This window comes from Rhamphochromis sp. 'chilingali' (genome assembly GCF_963969265.1).
Source record: "Rhamphochromis sp. 'chilingali' genome assembly, chromosome: 12".
NCBI classification, from domain to species: Eukaryota; Metazoa; Chordata; class Actinopteri; order Cichliformes; family Cichlidae; genus Rhamphochromis; species Rhamphochromis sp. 'chilingali'.
In genome coordinates, this window is record NC_137939.1 from 25,912,570 (window position 1) to 25,931,115 (window position 18,546).

The following is an 18,546-nucleotide window of genomic DNA, read 5'->3' on the forward strand; positions in this document are numbered from 1 at the left end:
GTAACAGCAGCTCTGGAGATTATCGTAGTTGTTTAAATAATCATAACTAGTGTTTTGTGCGGAGCTTAAGCATTCCATCTGTCTCAGAGAGGACTGACCTGATGTAAATCAGCTACAACGCCTGGCATATATTCTCCCAGCGAGCACCTCCCAGGAGCCCTCTGAAGCAGTCGAAACGGTGACATGACAAAGCTGAGGGAGCAGAATCACAGCAAAGTGACAAATAAGGCCAAATCTGACAGGCGAATCCTCTGAGCAGCTCCACATTTTGACAGATCCTTCAGCGGAGAAGCACAAGCCAACGCCCTCCACGGGAGCGCGATTGGTTAATGCTGTTTCATAACACTACGGTGGAAATGATCACGTATGTGGCAGATCACCTATCAGATATGGTACATATACTGTACTGTGTGCTGTACAGTATAAAAGTGAGGTTATATAATAAGGCGGAAACCTTTGAAGAGTAAGTGTTAGTGCTGCAGTAACACAGGCTTGGGGGTGGACTCAACCAGCTGTTGGGTCTAAACACCCGGTGTTCCGTTATGGGGAGACAGCAGCAGATTAAACAGCAATCCCGCTGATCCAGCCCCACACAGTTAGCCCGCCACTCCCCCTCCCCCTCATACACGCCCACATTCATCACGGCGAGGAGGTGCTACTGTGAGTGACCATTTTATCTTCTGCTGGGCTGTAATCTGTTCTGTTCATGTGGCAGTGTTTTGCCATAATAGGTAACAAACCTGAAAAGAGGGCGAGGGTGAGATAGGGTTAAATCTGGGGCAGGCTGTCCCAGGATGGATAGCTTCCACAGCTGTCAGCGTGATGGGGTTTACTGGGAGGGAGTGCAGGGATGACATTATCAAGACACTCAAGGTAGTAAGAGATGATGATGGAGCATGCTGTGAAAAAAATGGTGAGTTTCTGGTGTCATCATGCCGTTAAGCAAGTGTTTGCATATGTTTGACAGCACGCTTGCACTGACATTTACACTGCTGCGTGTGTGAAACTGGGATTTAGCGATAGTGTGCAGTTTGGTTTCAGGCAAAAAGAAGTGAGCCTCATGCCCCTGCTCTTTGCTTCCTATGTGTTTTCTAAGGGGTTAAGAGTCTTTAGTGTGGAAATCGTCATTAATCTGCTCTGTGCAGACGAGTCAAACAGAGCTGGGAATATTAAAACATGTGGGGAGAAGTCTCCCTGGATCATTCGAAATCCTGTTTGGATGTTTCACTACATTGCAGCTGAGAGATTGAGCCATTCCCAATCCCGCTTTACTGCATCTGTCTCACCCATTCTTTGTTCTGGTGTTTTCCTCTCCCTCTTCTCTCTCTTTCTCTGTCTTTCTTTTTTTCTGACATTCTTGCGGCGACTTCTTTTTCTCTAGTCTGCCTGTCTCTCTTTCTCTCTCTTTCTCTCTCTCGCGCTTCTCGTCTTTTTGCTGCCAGCTGGGGAATTGGGAGGGTTCCTCCAAATTGGCACACAGATGAATAATGCATCTAAAGCAAAAGCAGAGAGCTGGGGTTGGATATATCTGTCTGTCAGACTCTTTCTCTGTATTACAGTTATGTACGGAGTTCTGCTGATACTTCAGAAGAGAAAAAGAGACGTTTGACGCACTCTACCCTTCTTCCCATTTACTTTCCCGTCTGTTATTAACTCTTTTATTCTCGGGAAACGTGAGCATGTATGGTCGCAGAACACTGCGGATAACATGCAAGTCGGATGGTGATACATAGTGTGAAAGATTCTTGAATTTTGGAGCTTTTCTTTTTAGTAACAACGCACATACATAATGCATACATAGTAGTTTGATTTCATTTGATTCTCTGTCACTGTATGCATGAGTTTCTCTGCATGTGTGTGTGTGTGCGTTTCTTGCTATTCCCAAACTGCAGTGTTAAAAAGCAAACTGCACTCGTGAGCATAAGCTCACAGTAGAACCATCATTAAACTAATGAGCAGGAAGTTAGCACTGAAGTCAACCATAAACAGAGAGTTAGAGAGGGAGAGGGGAAAACAGGGAGTGAGGGAGAGAAAGCGAGAGAGATCCCCAATCCCATAAGGACAAATCTTAAATCCTGAGTGTTGCTTCTGACTCATTCTGGTTAATTAAGTCGAGTCAAGTGAGAGGAAAATGGGGTCTTGCCTTCCCTGAGTCTGTAGGATCAGCACTATACTGTATTTGCAGCTTATGTAGTCTCTCACTGGAACTGTCCTCTGTGCACTCACAAAGCAGGAACGGAACAAATTGTATTGAGTCTATTCCTCCTATTTTTATTAGCTTGACCTGCACAGCCTCTTTATACTCAGAAGATTTCACACACACTTCCTGTCAGCTCTGAAATTTACATATACATCAAGAGAAAATGCTCCCATTCAGCATTAGCTTTCAGGCAGTAGATACGCTAATGGTTTCATTTCTCACACTTTATTATTCAACTCCCACCAATTCATGGTAAATGTTATTTGCTCTGCACATCCTGCATTCTGCAGTTAAAATAAACACGTATCCCACCCCCTCCGAAACTCAGAGAAACAAAGAAATCTGTTGAGCAACCTCTGGGATTTTCTTTGTTGTGTTATGGTGGAAAGATTTCGCCATGCGACAAAGGATGAGGCAAACAAGTGAAATGTCAAAACCCTGTGTAACTCTAAAAATAAAACAACACAAGGGCTGCCGTTCGAGGACATCATAGGCGCTCGATCGGGTGTGGAACAGATAAAACAAACAGTTCTTTGTACCCAACAGCAACCGGGGTAGAGCTGCCAACTGTCCTCTGGTGAGAATAGCAGAGAGCGGATTTTAGAAATGTTTACCTGTTTAACATTTTAAACCAAGTGCCCTTAAGATTTATAATGGCAGACAAACAACAAGGGCCTTTAATCAGCACAGAGTATCCAAAGTGCACCATAATGTGCAAGATATCATTTATTTACATTTGAATTACATAATACGCTTTGTGACGATGTAATACAAATGCTGTGTGATGCAATAAAATCATAGTTAGTCCCATCACAGCCTTAAGGCTAAAGGATAAGCCTGACATTATTCTGTAGTTTCTGTACTCAAAGCAAATCCTATAAGAAGACTAAATCTAACAAAACATTAGTCCGTCCCTCTTCTGACGAATCTTTTAAAAGGCAGTTCTAGATTAGCTATTTCCTATCATGTTCTGAGTAATGTTAGGTCTGCAGGTTTTATCAAACGCTACACAAACAGCATTAATTGGCACGTTTGTCAAGCTGAGAAAATAAACTACACTGTTGATTTTGGACAAGTATGCAGGGCTGTGGCATGGACAAATATGCGAGTTTAGTTCTTGGATGGTGTTAGTAAGTCTGTTAGTAATGTGATGGGTTTTGATCCATGTAATTGGTTAAAAAACATAAATGCAGAGTATCCGTAGATGTAGCAGACAAAATGTAAATATAATGTAATGTGAAAAATATGAAAATCTTTTATTTTTATTCATTTATTTATGTTATTTAACCCCGTGTTTGCGTGGGTTCCCTCCGGGTACTCCGGCTTCCTCCCACCGTCCAAAGACATGCAGCTTCTGGGAATAGGTTAATTGGATAATCCAAATTGCCACTAAGTGTGAATGTGTGAGTGAATGTGAGTGTGACTGGTTGTCTGTCCCTGTGTGTTAGCCCTGCGACAGACTGGCGACCTGTCCAGGGTGTACCCCGCCTCTCGCCCTATGACAGCTGGGATAGGCTCCAGCGCCCCCCGCGACCCTGAAAAGGATAAGCGGAAGCCAATGGATGGATGGATGGATGGATGGATGTTATTTAACCTTCATTTAATAAGGGTAATAGTAATTATACAGATCAAAAATCTCAAATTAGCATGTCTTGTCCAAGATGGAAAGCAGCTCAATTCATTTCACTTCAATGTTATTTGATTTATATAGTGGCAAATCGCAGCAGCAGCAGTTTCAAGTCAAGGACTTTATATTAAAAGGTAGTCACCCTACAACAATAAAGAGAAAACCCCCACAATCAAATGACCCCCTTTGAGCAAGCACTTGGCAAGAGCAGGAAGGAAAAAGTCCCTTTTAACTGTAAGAAACCTCTAGCAGAACCAGGCTCAGGGATGGGCAGCAGTCTGTTTAGTTACCATGGATTACACAATAATGCGCACACAGCAAAACATAAAAAAGACTGTATGTATGCAAAAGATGGACAGTGACATGTAAAAACATACAATATTATAAACTTTAAAGCTACAGAAACACAACTGAATTGTCACACAGTCGTCACAGGTGCACAGGTGAAGTGTTAACATAATACTAAATCGGTAGATTTTTGCACCTGATTCCAAGCAAATTTGAATATGCTCTTTCCTAATTCAGTAAATGCTTTGTAGATACATAAAAGGAACAATGCCTGGGAGCGAAGGCAGTGACTACCAGTAGTTTTATGACGGATGTAGGTCTGTAAATAAAAAATGGATAGCTGAGAGAGAGAGGGCCTTGAAAATAAGACGACACCCGTGGTTGAATTTAGGGAAAGACAAAGCAGACCATTCATCTCATAGACAGATCACCGCATCAGCAAAGTGCGTGCCTGGCTGTAAATTTTTAAATGTGTACAGCAAAGGGGTTTTGAATATGTGGCATGATTTTGGAATTATTTGAATGTTTAATAAGTGAACATATTAAATCACAAGTAACGTAAGGCTTAGGTGAAATGGCAGTTGATGATCTTGTGGTCAACAGAGAAAAGTCATACATTCTGTGCAAGAAAGACACATTCAGCAGCTCAGCAAAGGATAACTGTCAGCAGCAGTGCCAGAGCTGCAGAGCCGGATACTGATGTTCATGAAGTTAGAACCTAACTGAGGAAAAAAAAATTTTTTAATTTTTGTTTGATAAAACTTTAATTTTTTTTTTTACTTAATTTTTAAAATGTCAAAAAAATGTAGAATTTTCCCTCCAAAATTAATATATATGGTAAATGGTCTGTATTTATATAGCGCTTTACTAGTCCCTAAGGACCCCAAAGCGCTTTACATATCCAGTCATCCACCCATTCACACACTGGTGATGGCAAGCTACATTGTAGCCACAGTCACCCTGGGGCGCACTGACAGAGGCGAGGCTGCCGGACACTGGCGCCACCGGGCCCTCTGACCACCACCAGTAGGCAACGGGTGAAGTGTCTTGCCCAAGGACACAACGACCGAGACTGTCCGAGCCGGGGCTCGAACCGGCAACCTTCCGATTACAAGGCGAACTCCCAACTCTTGAGCCACAATCGCCCCGTATATATAACATATTTATTTATATCTCATAAATAAACAGGCTATTCTGAAACAAAACCAAAAAAACTGACCCTACACTTGCCACTTAATGCTTTTGCTCATTAAGGAAAGTATGCTTAGTAAGCTTTTAGCAGAGTCCAAATCATATTTGTTCTTGGTTATGAGATTAGAACGTTAGTCCAGGACAAAAGCTCAGCAGGTTAAATTCACTTGATCTTTTATGCGACCGTTTGTAACAGGTCACTTCGGGATAGGCATTAAATTGCAAACTGAATTTTCAAGTTCCTGTACAAGGTCTTAGTCCTGTGCCTGTGTGTGTGTGTCCGTGTGTGTTAGTGAGGCTTAGCTGATGGCAAAAATGTCAGAGGGTTAAGCTGCGCACCCCCATCCCTCCACCCCACCTGCCTTCCTGTGCATCTCTTTCCCTTTTTACTGCTATCTCCCCATCAGTCCATGTTGTTATGCGCAGCGTAGCGGTGTCCCGCGGGGCCTGAGATTGCCACGGACATGATGTGATTCCGCGTCTCCTTTTAGCTGTAATATGCTGCACTACAGGCCTCTGATGAACTTGCCTCATAAGGCATGTTGTCCTCTACACTCTCCTCTTTCTTTCTCTGATTGCCATCTATTTCTGTCAAACACAGATAATGCGTGCTTCAATGACTGATCTTCAAATGGCATTATTGATTGATTTGGAGGTGGGAAGTAAAGAGGACAGACTGTTTAGTTACAAGTCGGTGCTGTGGAGGTGATTTAAGTGAAAATATGTCATATCACTCGATGGGCATTGGTGGCCTGTAACTGATGTGTTGATTTATTGGGAAAGAGCAGTGCTGCACACTCGCTCATTCACAAAGACCCACACACTTACGCAGCAACCCTCATATCTCAGAACTCCATTGTTGCCGTTGATTAATAATCACTTAGTTGAATTTGTCCTAATGTGATGACAGAGGTTGAAAGCTGTGCTCAGGATCATGGCAGGGGCATATCAGCCTTGTCTGGCTGCATTTACAAAAATTGCATGAATGCTGGCTTTATTAATCAAGTGTGAAGAGGGAACAGTGGGGTTTGGGGGAGTCTTTATGTGATAAATTCAATAAGCTTGGGGACAGAAGAGACAGTGGCCAACGTGGGAATTGGAGGGAAAAGAAAATTTAACTCACCTGTCTAGCATTGTAGACAGTTTCGGTTTTACATACTGAGGTTTTGAGATATCCATCTCTGAAAAGGTTATTGGTGCTGCTCAAAGTTACCAAAATACAAAAGCGTTCAACAGCAAGCTGTCAATCAGCGAGTCGTCGTCAGTTTTCATCGTGACTATTTTCAACTGAAGTTGACAGTCATGCCAACCAAAAAAAGTCTCTTTGCGTAGTTTTTGGAAACAAAATGGCCAAATCTGAAACTTATTTTAAGAGAAAAACGATGAGATAAAAAACTTTGTTGAGGTAACACAATGTTTTTTTTAAAACACCAGCCAAACTATAAATAGCGAAAAAAGGTGGAAATGATTGTCATCTATGAATAAAACACTGCATACTGTCACGTGTTGTTACGTTTGGCTTTTACTGTTACGTGTGTGTGTGTAAAAATAGTTTGTGGGATGTTGACAGATTTTCCAGATGTTACAGCTTTACTGATAAGTTTTTAATGTCGAATTACCTGCTAAAACTCTGATACTATTCCTGATTGTAACTATATAGTTACATAAGTAAATTTAACCAAGCAGTCTTGTTAGCGATATCTTAGTTTTTTGTTGTTTTATTATTGTTTATTTCTTATTTGAGCTATTACTAAATTATTACTATCATTCTATCACAAAGTGTTGCCCACAGTGGCTATGGCATCAAAATAACATTCATTGTACAGTCTGTATCTGTATCTATCTAATATAAAGCGCTTTGAGGCGACTGTTGCCGTGATTTAACGCTATCAATAAAATTGAATTGAAAATACAGCAATAGTTTAAAATGAATCTTAATATCTATGTAACCGAAGATGAAAATACACCCGAAGAAGCTGAAATTGTGTCTTCATTCACTACACTGTGGTGTTAGTTTGTTCTTTAATGTCAGGATTGTGTTATTTAATTTCAATATTGTTTACCCAAAGTGAGTTTCTTCTTCTTCGCTGCAGCTTTTGCTCACTTTCATTAAGTAAGCTGCATGAGAACTCATAAAATAATAACTCTGGTGAAACTGTTGGGTGTGTAGTTCAGTGACTGCATGTTTTTCTGAAGTACTGATATTTGTTACTACTCTGTCAATAATTGTACCTGAAGAGGAATCATTATAATGTATTGCCATATTAATAGTTCATTCTACCCCACTAATGGTAAGAGTGTCCTTTTTAACTTATAGTCTATTTTTGGATAATTTACTGAAATAAAGAATATGTTTATGATATTACAGTATTTTAATTTATGAGGTTATTTATGGTAACATTAATGTCTTTTCTCATTTACACACTCATTCTTAGTACTGATGTGATATTGGATATTATTATGCTTAAGTTTTAGAATAATAGTTTATGCAGTGGGGATGTAGGCAGAGAGTGATTTTCCTCTTTGTTTTGTAGTGTTCTGTTTTTCCCCACATTTAGCAAATAGATTCATCAACTTTAGTTAGTGGCGGGCATCAAATCAAAGATAGTGATGTGATTGATGGAAACAAAAAGGTTAATTTCTCTCCTTGGTGAAATACTGTGGTTGTGATGTGTAATCTGTCCAGTTTGATAATGCATAAACATGACAATGTGTGTTACGGTGAGCGTTAATTAACATCTTCATTATACAGTATGTTTTTTATGCTTAATGGAGACCAATGGCAGAGAAGTTGGTGCTGCATTGTCAAAATAATTTAATCAGTAAAATACAAAATAGATTTATTTTTACATAATATTTTTACTTCCATGTTCTGCATTGTGTTTACGCACGTGATGCTCCAAAAATGTCTCTTTCGCAAAGCTTGCCAAATCAGAAACTAAGTAATGTAAGTAACCTTATGTAAGTCGTTATAAGAGAGCCATTCTAGGATACAAGAAGAAGAAGAGCAGCTGCACAGATTTCTTTAATTTTGGATGACTGCAGGGAATCACTGTTGAAATGCTGAGGCGAACCTTAATATACTTAATATATACTCAGACTCCCCAAAGCCGTCCAGCTTGTGCTTTGTGCAACATTTGGCGCTGTTGGTATTGAAGTCATTTCTATTCAGCTCTTCTGCTCTTTCAGTGAACCCTTCATAGGGCACTCATTGAAATACTTGGAAATGTAAAATTTCGACCCTCGTGTGTTATTGGAGGATATGATGTGAGTTAAAATTGTTTTTATTTATTTATTTTTTCTTACTTTTGTAAGCTGGGCGATACAGCCTTAAAATTGAATCACAATATTTAAATGAAATTTGCTTTAATATTTCTGACGATATAGAAAAATAATTACTGAACAACATTTTATTAATGCTTGCAGCTTACAGACTACAGCAAGTGTAAGCAAGTGTGCTACCACCAATGATGACACACTATGTAATTCAAAGAGTGAACGTATGAGATGTCTGCAGCAGTATTACAGTGACACAGCATTGTATTCAGTGATAAAGCACAAATCAACTTAAACAGAAAAGTAGCCTAGGTCATGTTTTCTTTGTAAATTTTAAGTCAAAGTATAAAATAACTGCTCGACACATTAGTTTAACACTAACTTAACCTTGTAACACTTCAGAAGCTGCAGAAGATTGTCAGATAATACAGTTGAGATATATTTTCTACCTTGGATGTTCCATCTTACTTACGCTGAGCTGTTTAACCAGCTGGCTACAGTTATGCTTTTCCACCATGTAATCATATCATATGGACTGCAACTAGTGAGCACAGCTAGTGGCATGTAATATCGCGATGTGACACTTTTATATCACATAAAAATGTACATGATGTTATCGCAGACAATATGATATGGCACAGCCCCCCTTTTTTAATATTTTTATGCTGCAAATCAAGGTCAATTATATGATTTCTCACACATTTAAGGCAAAATAATTATTATTTAGGAATATTTATCTTTACTGATACTCGCACTTGTCAGAAATATAGCACACAGTGCAGTCCTGTCCAGTCATAGGGAACTGTTTCATAGCACTTGGTGAAACTGCTGTAATGTGGCAGCTCTTTAAGCTCTTTCATAAACATCGAATTAAGCATGTGTATAAATCCAAATACAGCTTGAACTATTCTCTGGCATGGTAGTTGATAGTCTGGCACAGCAACATCCTCTTTTTTCCATAAAAGGGAAGATCACAGTTGCAAAAGAAGATTTTTTTTTTAAATCAGTATTGATATCCCACTTTGAAGTGAAACTGTAACAGTAAAGTGCAGATCCACTGAAAACAAAATACGTTGACATATAAATCGTAAATATATAACATTAAGTGGTACCACTTAATTTTTTTCCTACACAAAATTTCATCAAAACTATATAAATCCCAATATTGGATTACTAAATCAATTTTAGCTGCACCAAGTCTCACAGCATAAATATACACTAGTATATGCAATATAAGTACGTATAATAAAAACTGCTATAAGGTCATAAAACTTAAGAACGCACACATATTTGACTGTTTGAAAATGTCTATGGGTGAAGTAAACTTCTTACTGTATCACTGTATATTGTTATACCAACCTTTGGCAACATCCAGTGTACTATTAAGCACTACTGTCCAGAGTTATGTGTTATGGCTTACTGAATGCATCTGGTGTATGTCTAAAAATGAACTGGGTGTAAGAATAATAAAAGGCAAAAAAAATAAATAAAAACACATTTTGAGTTTAAAATACTCCGGGCTCATGTTTGTTCAGATCTTTGCTTTTTAACTGGGAGAAAGCCATGTGGTTCTACAACCTCACAGAGAAGCATGGGGAGGCTAATTTTGATGTTAGCATACATGGTTCCCTGCCTAATGAGGGGTTAAAGCTAGCCTTCACAGGAAGCTGACCCAACAAATCTTGACTACTGAAAGTTATTAAAATTGTATAACAACCCATGATGCAATCCACAATTTAAAGAGAAATATAAATGTCATCTTAGAGATGCAAGTGAGCCAGGTTATGTTTATTTTGAAACTTTACAAAAAAGCCCACTTCTGATGTAGTGCTGCAATCTAAGAGAGGTCGGTTCATAGTAAAAAAAACATTGCTCATAAAGTAGCTTGTTGATAATGATTTTTTTAAATATCTAATTAAAGGGATAATGACTAAAAATGCTTGTAGTTATTCATTTGCAGAAACGAGTCTGATAAATTTCCTCTGCTGGTCTCTAAAACAGATTTCCACGCACCTGAAAAACTTGCTGATGTTTTTTTTTTCATCAGTCTATTTTAAGCAACTAAAAGTGGAATCTATAATTAGCTTTAGTTAAGCAGAGATTGCAAAATCACAAGGCTGCACAAGCTTGCCAGACCCCATTTGCACGTTAGAGGGTTAAATAGTGTGACGATTTGACTTTTTATTTGCAAAGTGATTGTGCAATCCAAATACTGGCATTTGTAACACAGAAATTGTTTTATGTTCTCTGTGTGTGTGTTTGTGTGTGTATGTGAGTCTCAGAGACACACAGAGGAAACCTTCCACCCTGTGGTTGTGCTGCACCGCTGCATCCTGCTTGCTGCTCTCTGCTGCTTGCTGCTCTCTGCTGCTTGCATCCGCACCTCAGTGTGTCTTTGTAACAATCCCTTTGACCTCTTTACTCATTATCATCAGTACCATTACCATCAGTATTAGCTACTGCACCTTTCATCATCATTGCTGACATCTATATTATAATCACCAGCAGCGGGCCTCAATAGGGCTATCACCACCATTGTCATCTTTCTCAATATGCTGTTATTATCACTGTCATCATTTTACACGTAATCTTCTGAAATGAAGACAGATGCTGGAATAAACATTCTTGCACCCTAACTGTGTGTCACTGTTGAGCATGCTGCAGGGGCGTTGCGCGTCGTGCAGGAACTGCCTCTCCTCCTCCTTCTGAGGCTTGTTCACCACTTGTGAGCTTCGCGTACTGTTAAGTATGCTGCTAGACATGTGCTCCCGTCTTGCATTGTGTTCGCTGGCAGTTCAGAAACACACCCGTCGTATGTGTTTCTCCTCTGAATATTTCAGAAGGGGGCTGACAAAATGCAGGCAGAAACAGACCGCTGATGACCTCCTTCTCATCGACTCCTTTTTCTCCCTCTCTGCGCCCCCCTCCATACTCCCGCGTAGATCGCACATTCTCTAAGGCTTCCACGGCATTTCTCTGCTGTCCTCATCCTCCTAGTCTCATCACTCTCTTTTCTCTCTTCCCTCCCCCACTGTTTATTGCACCCTTCCCTCCTCGTTCCTCCTTCGCGTTTGAAGTGCGCTCCCCTCTTTCCCAGTCTTCCCCCCATTTTCTTGCATATCTTCCACCATTCTCCCCTTTCATCTCCACTCATTTGCTCCCGTGTCTGACCACCTCTCTCTTACCATTTGCCTTCATTCATTTTCTGCCTCATTCCCCCCCCCCCCCCCCCCTCTCCACTGTGATGTACTCTGCCTGCCTGTCTGTCTATTCCATAAAGGGCTGTCTGAGGCCTCTGCTCTGCTAATTCATTCGCTGTGCATCGCCTCACATATCTGCAGGGTTATGCAGACAGACAGATAGAGAAAGAGAGAGAGGAAAGCAGATCTAGAGAGAGAGAGAGAGACAGATGAGAAAAAAGAGGACATGGAGAAGATGTAGTTTTATCTCCAAGAAACAGGAAGCCAGAGCCAGATCCTGTGGTGGTATGTTCCAGAATCACTCTCTCACACACATTATGTACAGCTGTATACAGCCTGCCATGACCTCTTTCTGTGCACTGTACGCTTTGTCACTTGGATGCAATCCTTAACCGCATGGATGCCATTGTCTGTGTTTCTAGAAGAATGCAAAGCATATAGTGTGTTCGTGTGCCTTATTCCTAATAACTTGGGCTGATAAGTTAGTAATTCCGAGTATATTTGGACTATATTCAGTTCAGGTTTTAGAGATAGATGAAGCAGCCTTTTGCAAAATTAAGCTTAGATGTTCACTTAACGAACTTAAGATATGAGTAGACATTAGTTCGTGTTAAATATTGACACTGATAACTTAACACTGCAGACTAACTAGATAACCATAGCTGACGTCTAGGGTTAGCTTGCAACAATGTGGCCCGTTAAAGCTGAAAGACGTAAATTAACACAAGGTATAAATACTCTGTTCAAGTGAAGACACAATATACTTAAAAATAAAGCCCAATCGATATACGAGTTTTGAAACTGATACCAGTGCAGATATTTGGACTTGGATCTCATATATTGGCTGATGTATGTATGTGTGTATGTGTGTATATGTGTATGTAGTATAGAAATAATCTTACTTTGGTCCATCTAGCTCTGCTCGGATCAGTTGGCTGTTGCCTTTGTGGACACACTATGCAACCACAACACTCATAACATGGTTGAAATGTGTTTGTCTCATTTTGTCTTCTTTGCAGTACCAGTATATTGGCAAAGAGCTACTAATAGTCAGCCTCTAGTAAAAAAAAAAAAAATGCAAAAAGCAATAATAATAATATCAACATAAAAACATTATACTGGTATGTGTATGTTAACTGTACTGATCATATAGTACTGGTAAAGTTAGTGTTGGCACTAAATATCATTAAAAAGCATCTAGCATTTTTCATTAAGTAAGACATTCGTCAAAAGTGTGAGTCTCTTTTTGAAAGCTAGGCTGTCCTGTAGTAACTGAAATGTAAGGTTCATTTATATTAAAAATAACTTAACTGGGCAAAACACTAAAATATTCTGCTTGGAATAAAACCAATACTGCAGCTTAGTGCACTAAAAGCTAAAGATCATTAGCGTAATTAAATAGTTAGCGTATCAGTATCCTTAATAGAGCATACAGAAAGTAGGTTATATCAGCTTGCTGCAATTTCACTGATCATTTTCCTCGATTGTCACTTTGGCTGAACCTAAATATACCGCACTAGGAAACAGACAGGGTAAAAGCACTGAAATATCTGACTCATCTCACCGTGATGTTTGTGTCTCCCCGACACCTCTCTCTGTACTGTTCAGTAAAGTTTATGAATGCAGTCCATCTATAAAAATACATTCACAGAAATGCAATTGGAGGAAGAATTAACTTTTCCTTTACTACATACTGTACTCCATACCACTTTCAAATAGAAGTACCATACTCCCACAAATGCACAGGTATAAAATAAATTCAGCCTAGTTTGTAAAATACTCAATTTATTATAAAAATTGGTCATTACTGCAACCTTGTTGATGTACTATACTTAATAATATGCTGATATTAACACATTTTAACCTGATAGTAGGCAGCACATTTTGGAAAACGAATCTCATTTAAGGCTTATGTAAATCAAATTGAGTGTGTTTGTGAAGTAAATTATATAAAAAGACCTGAAGTGAAAATCCTACCTTGTATGTCGTACACTTCATTATTAAAACTGAAACATTTTGCTCGTCAGTGTTTGAGCCACTTGTGATATGAGAAAAAGAATTCTGCAGGCAAATGGAGTGTAGCAGCAGCGAGCCTGGTCCTTCCGTCAGTGAGGCCACACTCTTGGGAGCTCAGTTGGTTTTTCCTGTTAAACTAACTGCAAGAATCTCTCTGGTTAGTCAAATGAATGTTACGGTATCATTTGATCTTTTTTTAACAGCAAAAAGAAAGAATGTGATGAAACAAATTTTGGCGTGCTCGTAGCCGCTGCTTTGTAAGGTGTTCTATTTTCTGTGCATTATTCGACTGAGTCAAAAATAGAAACTGATATGTCAGAATGAGACAGTGACAAAGAGCCAGAGGCAAACCAGGAGCACACACACAAACACACACGCACATTTTTTCACCTTGTTCTAGGCAGCATTTTGCTTTCTTATCTCTCATGTCACTCATATGTTGTATCGCGTGCTTTATCCTTCTCCTCTATCTTTGCAGGTTTTCCTTAGCAGACGGTGTGAGCGGAAGAGTTTAAGCTTGAGTAAGGAAGTGAGCAAAACGGAGTGGGTGTCATGGAAAGACAAGGGGGCTCTCAAGACAACCTTACCTACCAAAACCTGCTTCTACTGGGAGCCATTGCAGCAGCGTCTGCTTTCGTGGTCACCATCCTGATCGTCCTTGTCTGCGTCGGCTGCCAAAGGTATGATTTGTGGTCACGTGACATTGAAATGTGGTATAAGTAGGCCGTGGAATAAAATGATGAACGGCCAGTTTTATGATCTTTGCAGCTTCTTGCTTTAGTGCCTTCCCAAATTACTCTCACTATCCCCTCTTTCTTTTATGTGTCTCCGCTTCTTCTGAACTCTTCTCCTCCTTCCTTTCTTTTCACTTCTACATCCTTCCTCTCCATCTCATTTATCCCCTGCTTTGAGCAGAGTGGCGCTAATGAATGTTAATGGCTGCGAGTGTCGGATCAGATGAAATGATGTTTACAGGACACTGACGAGACAGGCCAGAGTCAGAGCAGGATCACGTCATCCCTCTCCAGCAAACTACTCAGCAGGCAAAAGCAATGGGACACCCCACGGTTTACAAAGGATTAGACTCTGAGCCAGGCAGGAGCAATGGAACAGCCTATGACTTTTTTGCCGAGCCCTCAGAGACCAATCAGAGGCACTGCAGTTTTGTTGCTATGGTATACAAAGACAAGCATGTGGAGAGAACCTCGTTTGTTTTATGAAAACATAACTGCAGTAGTGTTAAATTGTAAAGAAGATGTAAGCTTCTGATTTTTAAGATGTAAGGTTCTTTTAAATTCCAAAGATTGCAGTGGATCTGACTTTATGCCTTCACGTCATTTTTACCTTAAACCCTTCTGCTGTGCCATGTTATTATGAAAAGCTCCAAGGGGAGCTCTCTTCTCGTGGTTTCCTTGGGCAATGATGGCCATATGTTTGAACAAAAGATTTCCAGCTTACTAGAGGAGATAATATCTAGCTCCAGTGACATGGATCTGCCACAACTTCCCGTGGCACCTTTTATATTCAGATTTATTTTAAGCGACTTGCATAATAAGAAGGTGCAGTGTATGGTTTCTGCACCTGTTTGCAGCGCTCTGTTTTGCAGCACAGCAGTAAGAGCTCAGATCTCAGAGATGGGGGTAGAACTGTTGTCACATTTGCACCTGCACCTAGGAGCTCTTGTCTTCTCGTCACACTCTCAGCCATATCAACTGTTTCCTATAGATACAGCCTCCGGGGATCCACAGTGCACTCCATACATTTGCTTCACGAGGTTAATGCTAGAGGAAAGTAACGTGAAATTGCAAAGAGAATCGGCACAAAGCAAACAACATATTAATAATTGTGAGCTTGCCTGCTCTTATCTTGAAAAACAAATTGCAGTGAAGGTCATTCTCCACTTTGGCAAAAAAGCCTGAGTCACGCTCGTTCAATGTTTTACTGGGCTCTTGTTATCAACCGAGGACTTTTATGCCCTAACCAGAGTTGGATGCTGATAGTATCTATCTGCTCTGAGTGTGTGTATATTCTCTTTCTGTCCACTGGCTTCTGTTGACCTTCTTCACTTTGATTTTGTGTCAGGAAAAGCAAAAGCAAGCACCCTCCGGCCGGGGAGAAAGGGACATCTGTAAATATGGTGAGACATCTTTTCATTATTCTATCTTTTCCTCCCTTCTTCGTTTCCTCTCTCCACTTCTCTATCTGCCACTGCTCTTTTTCCTCCAAGCTAAGTACAGATGCACATGCATACGTTTGCATGTTTTACGTCTGTATTAACAAGTCCATGTGTGCACGACAGCAGGGTACCCTTCGCCACCCAAAACTCAACTCCATGAGTAAATCTGACACCAGGCTCCATGAGATCAATCGCTTTCCCTGCAATGGAAACTGTAAGTGGTGGCTAACAGCTCTTAAGTGACAATAAATGATATACTACAATAAGCCGTTACACTGTTTCAGCCATGACACAACCATCTCCTTACGCTTCTCCCTCATCTTTCTCTTTTGCGCAGCTGTTAGTAAGAGCCGTCCAGCTAGTATGGACCTCCTGCTTCTCCACAGTCGCCGCTCCCAGACGGATCTGAGGCCCTCCCACGGCCGACAGCTCCCCCAGATCCCCACCAGTCCACAGAGATCTGGCCAGGGGGGAGAAGGGGAAACGGGAGGGGAAGGGGGAGGCGGAGGAGGAGGAGGCGAAGCAAGAGATCACACCTACACTGAGGTGGGCCTACGCAATAACCCCACCCCTACCCACTACCTGGATGATGGCCTATATGAAAGCGTAGGTGTCCGGGAAGGCCCAAAAGTACCCTCTGCCCCACCAACCACATCAGCCAACGCTCCAGCTATAGCCAGGGCTCCTCAAAGCCCCTCTACTCATGCCAGCGGAGCTCGGAGTGGAAACGGGCACGCAAACGTACGTACATGCATTTTAAATAGCTGTAAATATAAAGCAACTTGCTCACGAGCAATCATGCATTCATGTACATTTCTCCGAAAAACATCTGGGGAGGTACATGCACTAAGCAGTTTAACAGCAGCTATTAGTCACGTGAAATAAAATGTGCCGCACAAGAACCAGTATTACAACTAAAATCGCTGTTTGTTTGCATATAGATGGCTTGCATCATTGCCTTGTTCATGCAACATTAGCTTAGGGTGCTTTGCATGTAATTTTTGTGTGTCTGTGTGTGTTTTTGGATGGTTGACGCTAATAATTTTAGGCAATGCTTACATGTTTTCTCTGTTCCCATTTTATATTTTTTACTCCCAGGGTGGCAGAGGGAATGACACTATTAATGGACCAATGACGGGACGAGGTAATGGAGCAAGTGGGGTCAGTAGGTCACCTCTCTCTTCTGTGAATTCCCTGGCTGTTCAAGATCCATCTTTAGCCGAGTATGCATCTATACGAAAGTTTAGAAAGGTAATTACATTGATTTGTTTTTATCAGTGTTTTAAGCTGGTATCTTTTAAAATTAAAGAGGTGGCGTTTCCCTCATTAAAGCTATGAGTAGGGAACTATTCTAAGTCAGTTTAGTATAAGGAGTAAATCTTTAATCATTTACCTGCATTCACTTTAAAACTTCCAGCAAGCCCAACCTGAGGTAATAAAAGGACACAGATTCAGCTGTACATTCATGTATCTTGTTACCTACTGTGACTAATGGAAACTTTTTTTTTTATGTATTTACGGTGGGTACTAGATGATAGGTGATGTTTTTGTCATGTCACATGATGTTGTCTCTACAGAAGTATGTGTTTGCGTGACACTAATCAGTCAGGAAAAAGGGTAGCAGATTGTTAGTGATATGATCAGTGGTGGTTAAAGTATCGCACCGTAGTAATGTTAAGTAGTGGAGGTTGTGCAAGTAAGAAAACACACTAACTAAAAATTGGTGTAATTCATTGAATAAAGACGTTCGCTTTCAATCTTTTACACTGCTTTTTAAAATCGTCTATTATATTAAAAACTTTTATTAAAACTGCATATAATGTTTTCAATGATGATTCAAAACCTCAAGGCTGACAAGATAAACAGGAAGGAAAACAACGGCGCCGACAGCCAGTCAGACAGCCAATCGAGCGTGAGTGATTCACCCTCTGCTGGTCCTCCTCCACTACATCGCAGTCAAGAGTTTCCACGGAAACAACTGGAGCCATTTCACCTTCACTCCTTCCCAAAGGTAGAGAAATTATTGAATCAGAATGCTCTATGCGACCCATCATAACGCCCAACTATCCACCCACTTTTCCAAACTGTAAGGCTGTCTGATTACCACCAGGGGGCACTGTCCACAAACAAACAGCTTTCTAAAATCAGATTGAAGATTAGTATTCTTGGATTGCTAAAAAAATTTGAAACAACAGCAGAAGTGGTCACGTTCACCACATCACTGACCTCAATAAGTTCTGTTTTTATTGTTTTGTATCCTATCTTAATTGTATTTGTTTTATTAAAATTGTTGCATGTGCCAGTTGGGATGTATTCATAAACACCTATGAGCATGGGGATGGCTATTACTGTGTTTTTAAGGAGATTTATTTAAGGGTGTTTAAAAAATGCATGTGCATGTGTGACTCTTTCCCTCCTTTGCACTTTGCTGTGCAGCGCAGTAATATTGAGTAAAGGGTGGAAAGATAGATTGTGTAAGAGTTTGGCAGGCTGCCCAGCTTTGTGTGTATGTGTGTGTGTATGTATATATATTTAATATATATATATGTCCTGTTGAATCTATCAGCAAGTC

General features: G+C 40.4%; 1 protein-coding gene across 2 annotated transcripts in view; it reads left to right on the forward strand.

Annotated features, from left to right (window-relative positions):
• LOC308407775 (uncharacterized protein) overlaps positions 1–18,546 on the forward strand; it is a 45,169-nt gene that overhangs the window by 21,710 nt on the left and 4,913 nt on the right. The window contains exons 2-7 of one of the 2 annotated variants that reach the window (XM_080899628.1): positions 14,277–14,478; positions 15,881–15,935; positions 16,098–16,188; positions 16,312–16,715; positions 17,073–17,225; positions 17,824–17,985. In XM_080899628.1, the coding sequence (XP_080755754.1) occupies positions 14,351–14,478; positions 15,881–15,935; positions 16,098–16,188; positions 16,312–16,715; positions 17,073–17,225; positions 17,824–17,985 (993 nt within the window). In that variant the 5' untranslated portion in view covers positions 14,277–14,350. The remainder of the gene's footprint in view (positions 1–14,276; positions 14,479–15,880; positions 15,936–16,097; positions 16,189–16,311; positions 16,716–17,072; positions 17,226–17,823; positions 17,986–18,546) is intronic. The other variant, XM_080899629.1, reaches the window with a different exon arrangement.